We start from the raw sequence: 12,188 nt of genomic DNA on the forward strand, positions 1-12,188 counted from the left end.
ATATTGCAACTTCAGCCTAGCTGTAGGTTGAAGACCAAAAAAAAAAAAAAAAAAAGGTCTTCACCTACTGACAATAGCTACCCCTCACCATAGATACCCTCAGTTTCGTGCTACATACTGCACTTACTAACAAATAGGCGTGGCTGAGCATATGTTGGTAATGCGATAAGTGGGCGTGGCTCACGAAAAAGCTACGCGATAGCGTTTATAAGTTCCACGTCGTCAAACGAACAATTTCGTTTCTCACGTGATCCAATCCGGGTCAGACCCGGATAAATTGTAAACCGGGTCAGACTCGGATGACCCGGAGAAAATGTGACCCGGATGACCCGACCCGGTTTCAACGCTGGCTTATACTGTAGTATTTGATAGTCTCTGACATTGACACAGGTAAGAGCGGAAATGTCAAGGAAAATACCGATGTAACTGTCCAATATTTAATTGCACACATGCCGTTAATTGTGTACATTTCTAATTGCACCTCGCTGTTTGTAGGTACAGTATATAACTATACATTTTGTGCACGTATATGTAGACTATGAAATTATAGATAAAACTAATGGTACCTTTGAAGATGCTGAGCTTTCTTTCTTGGTAAGCCATCCACTGAAGAGTCCCTATGGAAACAATATACATATATGTATGTAAATATGCAACTCGTATATAATAATACTGTCAAAATTTCAGACTTATATGAAAGCCCTATTTACTGCACACATAGCTATACTGCAGCTTGAGTTGTACTATAATATTATAAATACTTTTGTACTATAATAACATACTACAACACATTTAAGGTAAACTACAGCAACTGAAATTACGATACAACATAAACTTTATTTTGACGCATATATATGTACTGTATAATTACACAAAGCAATTGAAATACCTGCAAACCACTACTGGTGTTATGTGGTCCCATGTCCTCTTCTTCACTATCGTTACTGCAACTGTTAGGATTGGACTTCCCTTTTGTTACAGTACTCACTAACTTAGGAACAGCTTTTACATATGCTTGTTTTGTTGATACTTGATGCTGCTTCTTTAAATCTGAATTTAGCTGCACATTTTGCTCCTTGGATGATGTAGCATTACCAAGTTTGTCTGTAGATGCTACTGCTAATGATGATGATGGCATCATTGAAGTTGCCATTGTACCACCTTGGATTGCACTGTTGGTAGAAGCCTCATTGCTTGGCGCAGCAGTAATTCCTTGTTTCTTAATGACTTCATCTTGATTCTTAATCGATTGCTTTTGTTGAGGAAGAGATTTTCGCAAGTGGGGCATGTTAGACTGTAAAATAGAACAAAACTCTATTCAAATATTGTAATAATATATACACTTACCCTAATAAAACATAACATACAGCTGGAAATTCCAGGGACCAAACTTTCATGAAACTGTGTAACAAACAATTGTTGTGTGTGTGTTTTTTTTAATTCCCCAAAGCCTAGAAAATATTTTTACATTGTTTTGCTATAGTTACGTATATGCACCTCAAACATTTTACTGCTATATATTTTCGCAAATCTACCATTACTCAATAAATTCGTAAAAGTTTTGTTTCTTGAAAATACCAAGGTACAGTTGAACCTCTCCAATACGACATCTGCGTAATCCAGAATCCTCTCTAATCTGACGAAAACGTCATTTATCAACACTTTTGTATACAAAACAACCTCTGTAATCTGACACAAAATTTTGATTCCATTGTTTTGACCTTTGTAATCCAACAGAGAGTAAAAGCAGCACCAATCACAGAAAATATTTTTTGAACAACCGAAGCATTTATTTTGTTGACCAGAATAGAAAAAAAGTTGTAATATTTGCAAATTCTAAAATTAATTCATGTTAAAAACTTTGTGTGATCTGTTTTAACTGTAATTTACTGCATAATCTGACATAATTCTAGATATTGTACAATGTTGGATTACAGAGGTGACTTGATAATCCAACAATCTCCTTAATCCAGCAAAGTTCATGGCTCCCATTGAGCGTCGGATTAGAGAGTTTGACTGCAGCTACATGTAGAAACTGTACACTATTCAAATTGAAACACGGGATTCTAACTGAACAGTAATAGTTACACTAGACAGGCACCCACAGCCGGCCAAAGTCTACACACATCTAGTTTCCTGGAATTAGTTTGAGAAAACCATGTGTCTGCATTCGGTAGGTCTTTCCAACACCCATGTGAGCAAATAAGCTTTGAGTTACAGAAAATAAACTTTCGTTCAATGAATAAAAACTTTTAACATACAATATTGAAGGTTAGCTTCCTGTATTTGTGTTTACTTGAAGAGGGTGAGGCCGGTCACTTCATCAATATGAAGCAGCTTAGTAGGGACTTTCCTATGACCTGTATCAACCTAAAAACAACATGGCAGGCTTTGAAAGCTACCGCATACTTTCAAGTTGAAATGCAGGGAAAACCCCTTGTACGCGAATGAAAATTGTGACCTGATCTTGGAAAACCTACCTTCTTGGCACATTGGTCAATTTTCTGTTTTATAGGTTAAATGAGGCACTGGGTGTTTATCTATCATTTTAGCTTGACAGCTTTAAGCATTTCAAATTGAGATACATATGGTTGATTTACTGTCCAATACATTACAAACTTGTAATGCATTGAGTTGTGTGAGAGATTAAGTGTGACATATCACATTGTTGACAAATACTTCCATTCCTACCATCTAAATACAGATTTCTGATAGTTAAATCAAGTAAACTATTCCAAAATAGTTAACAAACAAATGTAAGTAAACATTGGAAATTGTACATTGGAGTTGGGACCATAGGATTAAAACAAGGCTACAAGGCTATACCTTTAGTTATACCAGAGGACATTCACTTCCTATACCAGTCATACAGAGTATGGCCATAACCAAAGTAGGGATTAAACGTCCACTAGTATAGCTGTGAGTGTTAGATAACCTCCCTTGTTTCAACTGCTTTTATTTCTATGATTCCTACTTAAACGTACTGTATTATTTATAACATTTGCTTGTACAGTACACTGTACTTACATAAAGTACATTACAAACCTTTAAAAATGGTATCAGATTAGGTGGGTGTGTAAAGTTCAGATCCTTCTGAATACTTTCAGCAAACTGTTCCTCACTCATTGCACCAGCCTACATTCAATACATCATTGTAAAGTCTCTACTATCTCAGAGTGGAGAGTCAAAAAGGATCCGACAACTGCACAGTGCATATACATATAGTTTACAACAAGGAAAACTCTGTGGTAAATAAATTATTGTAATGGCAAATTCTCCAAACCAGTGGGCTATTTTGTTATTAAAAACCTGGGGCTCACTTTGACACGTTCACCTATAAATCAAACTAGGAGGTGGTCTACTAGGATGCAATGCTAAAATCACATATATGTGACCAGATTTGTGAAAATGAGTTTATAGCTTTTCCAATTACATGTAGCTGGCAACCAACCATAACTTGATAGTCTCGTCCCCAGTTTTCCATGCACTCGATCATGCGAAGGTTGTCTGGTGACAACAGTCTAAGCTGCATTAATAAAAATATTTATTTTATCAGCTTAGTATTTATTTGCTATTGATTATTGTTCTAAGTCAAATTTCAAAAACTAAGCTTTCATAAATTGGCTTTCATTAGTCACGCCAACAAGTTTTGTAAAGGAACACTTTTTTAAGCAGCTGGAAAATTTATTCATTTTGTATGTAAGCATGAATCGACACAAGTACCTCACAATTGTAGCAAAGGGCCAAGAAGTTGGACGAAAGTTACCAAACGACTTTCGCATAATAAACTGCTGAAGACAAGACTAACACTGTAACTTGACTTGTGAATAAGGTACCAGCTTGACATTTACTAAGTATCCCTAACATTAGGTAACTTAAAGGCTGTAACACACGTACCTTCAGTGCTGGACACTATAAAGCAGTAATTAACCAATAATAAGAAAGATTACATCATCGTACAGTACGTAAATGTCCCTACTGTAAACCTTTGTGGTCCCTACTGTATACTAAGGACCACAAAGGTTTGGGTGTGGCCCCTGAAACAACATTACTCAAAAACCAGCCTCACTTATCCCTCATGACCATGTGGCAGTATTGGTTAGGTAAAACTAAGAACATTCAGATTGACCCAAAACACTTTCATAAAGTTGATACGAATATTTAACAGAATTTTCTAGTGACTTATTGACTGACTGACTGAGTAACTGATGCCTTCAGACAAGTGTAACTCAATAACAGCTAAGGCTACGGGCTTTATTTCTTCACTGTTCGATGTTGCTTCGTCCTGACAGGTGCCTTTTTACCAACCACAGTATAATGCATGCATCATGGACTTACCTTTGTCCTTCTTTGAGCACAGTAGGGATATAACACTTCTTATTGTTTTACTGTGATTTAATATCATGGACTACTCCAGCTTGTTTCAGTACTTTTTTTGATGTGCTATGGTCCCTACTCTAGTTGAAATATTTTTTTGCATATACTAATGAATGAATGAATTAATGTACACCATTGCCAACTTTGTGATGGACATGGGTAAAGGCTCGCAAAACTCTCACACACCTTTGCCTGCGTGTTGTGGTTTGTTTTGCCATGCTGTACTGTGATGTTATGTTTGTGTGTGTGTGTGTGTGTGTGTGTGTGTGTGTGTGTGTGTGTGTGTGTGTGTGTGTGTGTGTGTGTGTGTGTATGTGTGTGTGTGTGTGTGTGTGTACGTGCACATAATTATTAATGTATTTTGACTTTTATAGGGAAAGATCTTGAAGAAAACTACCGATGGTTCTTGAACTTTCATTTTAGTACTATTAGTACAATTGTAATTTAATTATGTATCACGTGATTCTTTACATAACACTATTGTTTTGTGGGTTGGGGGAGGGGCTGATGAGGGGTGGGTAACACAATGTCCGGTATTGCTGTTCAACCAGCTGGTAATGTAGCTATATCTAGGATACTCTGCTGATGCATGTCTGCATGTTCAACAGCAAATGAACAATTTCCTTGTTTTTATTTTATTTTAAGTAAAAAGGCACGAGTTTCAGCTAACTAACCTACCTGAACTTTACTATTCAGAGAGTGCTGAATAGCTGTGTTTAGTTGGATTCAGGTCTGGAAGGTTATCTGATTATTTCCTGCCTTCATCCTTAAATCCCGTACATAGATCTGTAATCTATGCATTTTGTTACTAACAGTTGTCTGGCTGAGAAACCTTACAAGTATTACAAAAGTGAAAAAGTTGAATCTCACAACTATTCTTCAAAGATGGTAAATTTAATCACGTGTGTTTTTCTGTGTGTTGTGTGTGTATGTATGCGTGTGTGTCAGTGAGTGAGTGAATGTGTGTGTGTGTGTGTAGTGTGTGTGTGTGTGTACCCGATTTTGCATTAGAAAACCAGAAAATTTGTGCTGTCTACCCCTGGCAATTTAATTAATATAAAACACTATATTTCGAATACAATTTGTATGGGTTGAAACAATAATAGAGCATTGCTTAGAGCACTGTATGCTGTTTCCTGGTTTCATTATTTATCATACAGTACAATAGTACTGTATAGTAGGGACCATACACAAAGGAGTAGGCATGGCCCATGAAATAACATCACCCAAAAACCAGCCTCAATTTTCCCTGATGACAATGAGGCAGTATTGGTTAGGTAAAAACTAAGCCCAAACAAGCTTTCAGATCGACCTGAAAAATTTTCAACAAGTTGCTATGGAATTTTAAAAATAATTTATCTAATGGAATTTTCTGAGACTGCCTGATGCCTTCAAACAAGCGTAACTCGATAACAGCTAAGGCTACAGGCTTGATTTTTTTACTGTTCGACGTTGCTTTGGCCCGAGAGGTGCCTTTTGGCATACCACAGTGCGTACAATGCATTCTTTATGGACTTACCGGTGTCCTCCTTTGTGTTCCATTCACCTTTGCTGACAGCGAAAAGTGTTGATTTCACAATAGCATGTGATGGCTTCCCTTTGTAACAGAAATCGTCCATATTTTTCATAGTGGTTGTTTTGATTGCAGAGGTGCTTTTTGAACAGTTCTCGATTCGTACTGCTGTGTAACGGGTTAAGCATAGCCGACAACAAAGCGTAATGGATACTTCACTTTTCAGATGATAATTGATATAACTGGGGCACGCGGCACCATTTCTTTTGGTATGCATGGATTGCAGAGGTATTTTTCGAACAGTTCTAGATCCGAAATGCTGTGTAACGGGTTGAACCATAACTGACAATGAAGCACAATGGATACTTCACTTTTCATTGATATAACTGGGGCACGCGGCACCATTTCTTTCGGTATGGATTGCAGAAGTGTTTTTCGAACAGTTCTAGATCCGAAATGCTGTGTAACGGGTTGAACCATAACTGACAATGAAGCACAATGGATACTTCACTTTTCAGACGATAATTGATATAGCTGGGGTGTGCGGCATCATTTCAGATGCGGTGTGTGTGGGTTCACTAGTCATAATAATTATTTACAAAAAAAAAGTTAACAAATAAGTACACAGAAAAATTTGGAATTTTCAACTAGAGTAGGGACCATAGCACATCAATAAAAAGTACTGAAACAAGTTGGAGTAGTGCACAATATTAAATCACAGTAAAACAATAAGAAGTGTTAAATCCCTACTGTGTTCAAGATACCATAATGGAAATGCACAGTAGGGATATAACACTTCTTATTGTTTTACTATGATTTAATATTGTGCACTACTCCAGCTTGTTTCAGTACTTTTTATCGATGTGCTATGGTCCCTATTCTAGCTGAAAATTCCAAATTTTTTCTGTGTACTTGTAACTATGCTGTTCCCTTGTTTCATTACTTCTTTCTCTGATCACTAATCCAACTTAAAAAATGATAAGCATAAAATGCTTTGATCTTTGGGACCCACTAAAAGACCTGCTAGGTTTAAAAACCTGCGAACATTAAAGACGCCAGGCATTGCAAATCTCACTTTTGATTGTTGATTTGCTATGCTCTCTCAAGCATACTACAGGCTAATTGCCTGCAGTGGGCAGTCACCCAAGCCAACATGACTTTGACTGTTGTAAGCAAGCTTAAAGCAATTCGATTATGGGAAATACTGTATAAAATTGTAGCTACGATTGTCAGGATGAACGGAGAAGTCCTGTAATATCACGGAAAACTCTGTTTTAGTTCCAATCCATTTTCTAGTTTTGAGCATTTTGTCAATTAAACCGTGGATAAATTTTCCCAAAGACCTAGATGGGTAAGTTTCTTTGTGGAATGGTTATTTTGTGATATGTGTAATGTGGGTGTGGTTTGTACACAAAACCAAGCTGGTCTTTATACTGATGTTGTGTCATAAATACAACTTGTGACAACTCGTTGTCATTGTAGTCACTCAAGCCAACTGTACATTAATGCACCTGTTCTCCACACTGCTGTGATGCCATGGCACATACAATGGCAGCAACAGGTAAGTTTCATTGTAAAGACAATTGTATTCACTAACATCTGTCTAAGTGCTAGCTTCAATTTCTCTAGCTCTTCGATGAAAATATGTTCTATCTTCCGCATTCATGTTAAGATTGTGACGATTTTAAAACGACATCTAATCCAATCCCACAATAACTCCATCTATATTCCTATATAAAACGCCAACGTTTTCTAAGTCGGTTAGAAACCATGCCCTCAGATCTGTGTTTTAAAAACCCCAGCTTTGCCTCAGTTTTTAAAATACATGAAGATAAGTTTCTAATCTATACTTAAGCCAGCCTTTATAGAATATAGTAACACCAGGAGTTCATAAGCCCGTAGGGCGAGGAGTATACGACCAAATAGCAAAATCTAAATTAACGTAGGCGATCCACTGTCATAGCAACCCTGTATCTAATAATAGTAACTATCTATTTATTTGATATACCGTATACAGGTATATTTGTTTTCTTTGCACGAGAATGGCAGATAGAGCCCTGTACGTCTTCTCAGGTGAAACGGCCCTCCTCTCAGATAGATACTCCTAAGATACCAAGGGTTATGTGAATTACGGTTGAAATAATTCTGTATAAGGTGATTTTATTTATAGTAGAGCTCGTTGCCATGCCACTACTCCTACGTTAATTTAGATTATGCATTTTGTACTATCGGTATGGTCGTTGTATACTCCTCGCCCTACGGGCTTATGAACTCCTGGTAACACATAGCAATCTTTCTTTACAATGATCGACACATGACCTCTTGCCAGTATGAAAATCCCTATTTCTGACAAGTAATCAAGTTTGTTTAGCCATACATGTACATACTTACAAGGACATGTTGGACATGTGACTGAATTTTATCTTGCACATCTTTTGATCTACCATCAGCAAGCTTTACAAGATTTTTTAGAAATTGCCTGAGTTTTGCTTCGGCTGTTTTGGAATCATCATAGGACATATTAATGCCAGTTGTACTGCAAGGTCCAGCTTTCAGTTTGTCCACTGGTGTCGCGCAGGTACGGCAAGACTGGGTGGGTAGCAACAATCCGCACTGCATAATAAACAATACCAGTGCTACAATATTCACGATGCACTGTACCAAAGACATGACGCTAAAAGAACTCAAAACTAACCTCGGAACTAACAATACTGTTACAGATCACGCCAAACCTAGTGCCAAACACACCGGCACTGTCAAAATGAGCGGGTAAAATGTATCCTAATAGTTTCGTATTCGCATGTTATGTAGCTAGCCTCGCGTGGCCAGACAGCTTTTTTTTTTTTTTCCGTGTATTTGGTGGGGTTATTCAATTAGGGGTCCCCAGAGGGGATAGCTCAGAAGTAAACAGCTATTGGAGTTGCACCAGACCCTTTTCCCCACCCAATACAGTGGCGGATCTAGGATTTTTAAAACGGAGTGGCTATTCGCACGGTCACGTACTAATAGCTCCGTGCTATTCGCACGGCAGTCACGTGATGTTATTATTTTATGGATAGTACACGGTTTATTTAATTCGAAAACTACACCTGGCTTTGAGCAGGTTTTTTCACGTTTCTTTCTGGATCTTTTTTGTCAGATGCCAGATGTTTTGTGTAGGAGACGAGTTCGCTAGTTACAATGACCTTAAAGACAAAGTTTCTGTGTTTGAAAGAACTGAATTTGTCCAATTGAACGTTCAGCGATCTAGAACAATCGACTCAGCAGTGAGACGTGCACCATCGAAGGTGTACAATGAAAATCTAAGGTATACAGAAATAGATTTTGTTTGCTCACAAGGAGGGAAAAAGTTCAAGACTGCATCTAAGGGTGAACGGCCGAATCAATGGTAAGTGTGTTTGTTTTACTGCCGTGTCTCAATTGTCCTCAGCGACATTGTGATTTGACAATTAATTCCCAGTGAATCCTTGTGCCAGAATCACTGACTCTTGCTTGTCAGGTATCAGAGAAAACTTCCAATGTTTGAATTGAATTCTGAACATTGTCATAATTTCTCAAGAGTTACACACCCCTCAACATCTTTTGGTGCATGGTGGAATGCTTTTAAACCACAGTTCAATAACTAAATAAGGGGTCTAAGCAGTAGTCCTAATGGCTTCAAAGATTTCCAGAAATCAAAATACAGTATACTCTTGTTTATCTACTCTGGAATGCCCATGACTGTTCTATTAGAGTATTTTACTGTAAATGTACATGTATAGGCTGCAAAAATACACTTTGTCTGAAAACATTTGTGTTCAAAATTTAGATAATTAACCTAGGGTTCTTTGTATCCTAATGGAACAGTCACCTCATTTACAAAATGTCATGATAATAATAGTGTTTTTGATTAACTGCAATTGCTTTTGCTTGCAGGAGTCTAGTCCAGACAGTGAAATCTATATGCATTTCTTTTATAGGACTTTTCAGAGGGAGTGCCCATTCTCTTTAAAACTGAGTTGCAGTCGTGATGGCTAAGTATTAGCTGTGTGGCCAGTGGTCAATGAACACAATCATGAAATTAGTGAGGTAATGTCATGTAACACTTATACTGCGTCGTATTTGTAGAAAGTTACCTATATTAAGGTTTATACTTTTTCGCAAATATGTAAAGTAGCTTAACAACATTTTCATAGCACCCCTTGTTTTGATTAGACAGAATCAAACCTTAAAAGTGACTTAAGAGCAGCCAAAACATTTCCAAGATTTGCTATAGAATTTTCTAATGATTGACAGTTCGTTCAGATTAATGTAAATCAACAACAGCTAGGACTATGGGTTTGATATTTTTAAATTACTGTTAGATATCACTTTAGTGCCTGTTGGCATACTATTGTTAGTGTAATACAAATAATGCATACATCATGTGTCATAATGATAGCATAATAGTATCTTAAGTCATGGGTATAGCTTTAAATAAGGATTGAATGTCCACTAGGATATCTTCAGGTGTATGGTACAGATTTAGCAGATACAATTTTAGAGATATTTGCCAAGATCTAATCTCATTTTTAGATGTGGTTGTGGGCCTAACACAAAGAAGAGTGAATTATTATCGAATCAATTTCCAATATCAGAATACATTTTATTATCAAACGTGTGCTATATACTATATATTGAAGATGGCTTTGCATGTGTCTGAACAAATGGGTGTTAGTTTTTAAGCACCCACTCCTCATGTTATTTATCAACTATACACAGCGTACTTATATAAACATCCAGCATTGCATTGCACTATATTAGTCTGGGTTATATTTTCTACATTGTATTTGTTATGCTGCTTTAACTATAATTTTGCTTTTAGAACACATTTAGACACTATCCTAAGCAACGGAGAATGGAGGGACAACTGCTTGAAGAGACTGAGAACATGTTAAGTGTTAAAGGAAACAAAAAAATGGTTCAGCAATATATCGTTGAAAAGGCTGGCAAAGTTGTTACTCTGAAGGACTTGCAAAATATAAGTGACAGGATAAAGGACAAATCAGTTGTTAGTGTTAACACACTTGTTGATGAAATGAGAAAAATTGATGGTAAGAATTACAGGGATCATAAAGTAACAACCTTTTGCATAAAAGCCAGTGTTTCCCATACATTTGTGGTCTGTATCAAAAGTCACCTGTCTAATGCATCTCTAATGCATACATTCGTTTTCAAAAAGAACTTAGAAAAGTAGGTACATGTCCACAGTCAACCTTTGTGGTTGGCTGTTGGCACACACCTGGTTTAATAATTGATCCACAAAATAAAACCAGATAATTGAACTGCATACATAGTTGAAGTGTTGCGACGATGTGCTGTTTTCTAGTATTTAAGTTATAGCCCTTTTATGTATGTATGTAGGTACGCATATGTACATAGTGTACATATCACTATACATGTACTTTCAATATCTGTGTAGGTGCTATTGTTGAAGTGTCCAAGGATGATAATAATGTTCTTGCAAGTATATTTTTCCAAACTAAGTCTTGGCAAAACACATATGAACAGTTTCCGGAGCTGATTTTGATTGATGCAACTTATAAACTGAATAATCTGAATATGCCATTGTACATTATCATGGTTGTTGATGGCAATGGAGAAAGTGAAGTGGTAGCACTGTGGCTGGTAGTTAATGAGGACAAGGTTACAATCAGCCGTATGATGGATAGTTTTGTTAAGCACTGTGATATTTCTAAGGTGAGGTGCATAATGGCTGACAAAGACATGACAGAAAGAGACGTTATTACAGAAAAGATCCCAAGTGCAGCTTTGATGATATGTTTATTTCATACACTAAGAACATTTCGTCGGGAGATCACCACTGAAAAATTGAACTTTAGTGCTACTCAAAGAATCACAGTTTTAGAGGTCATCTCTAAACTTGTTTATGCCAGAGACGAGGATGAGTACTTTTTTAAGTATTATCAACAACTAAAGGAAACCAAGCTTACAGCAGTGATTGAATATTTTGATACTAACTGGCATGACATTAGGGAGCAATGGGTAGAAGGGCTTAAACGGGAATCATGCCATTATTTGAACAGTACCAACAACAGGCTGGAATGCATAAATCAGAAGATTAAAAGTGTTGTTAGCAAGCATTCATCTGTTTTGAATTTCTTTCAAGATTTGATGAAATGCTTAAATTCACTGGCTTTGGAACGGGATCATCGTGCTGCTATGATTTTTAAGAAGACACCTGTGAATTTATTCCCTGGACATAATTCCCTTTCTGAGTATTGCGAGTTGTTAACACCTTATGCATTTTCATTTGTTG

At 36.9% G+C, this 12,188-nt stretch overlaps 1 protein-coding gene across 1 annotated transcript in view; it reads right to left on the minus strand.

The window, feature by feature from the left end:
* The window catches only part of LOC136247675 (uncharacterized), a 48,818-nt gene extending 40,154 nt beyond the window's left edge, over positions 1 to 8,664 (minus strand). Inside the window, exons 1-5 of the mRNA XM_066039504.1 lie at positions 8,586 to 8,664; positions 8,282 to 8,503; positions 3,046 to 3,135; positions 890 to 1,294; positions 567 to 617 (exon numbers count right to left, since the gene is read on the minus strand). Of these exons, the coding sequence (XP_065895576.1) occupies positions 567 to 617; positions 890 to 1,294; positions 3,046 to 3,135; positions 8,282 to 8,410 (675 nt within the window). The 5' untranslated portion in view covers positions 8,411 to 8,503; positions 8,586 to 8,664. The remainder of the gene's footprint in view (positions 1 to 566; positions 618 to 889; positions 1,295 to 3,045; positions 3,136 to 8,281; positions 8,504 to 8,585) is intronic.
* Positions 8,665 to 12,188: the final 3,524 nt, after the last annotated feature.

The sequence above is a fragment of the Dysidea avara genome, chromosome 2 (genome assembly GCF_963678975.1).
Source record: "Dysidea avara chromosome 2, odDysAvar1.4, whole genome shotgun sequence".
NCBI classification, from domain to species: domain Eukaryota; kingdom Metazoa; phylum Porifera; class Demospongiae; order Dictyoceratida; family Dysideidae; genus Dysidea; species Dysidea avara.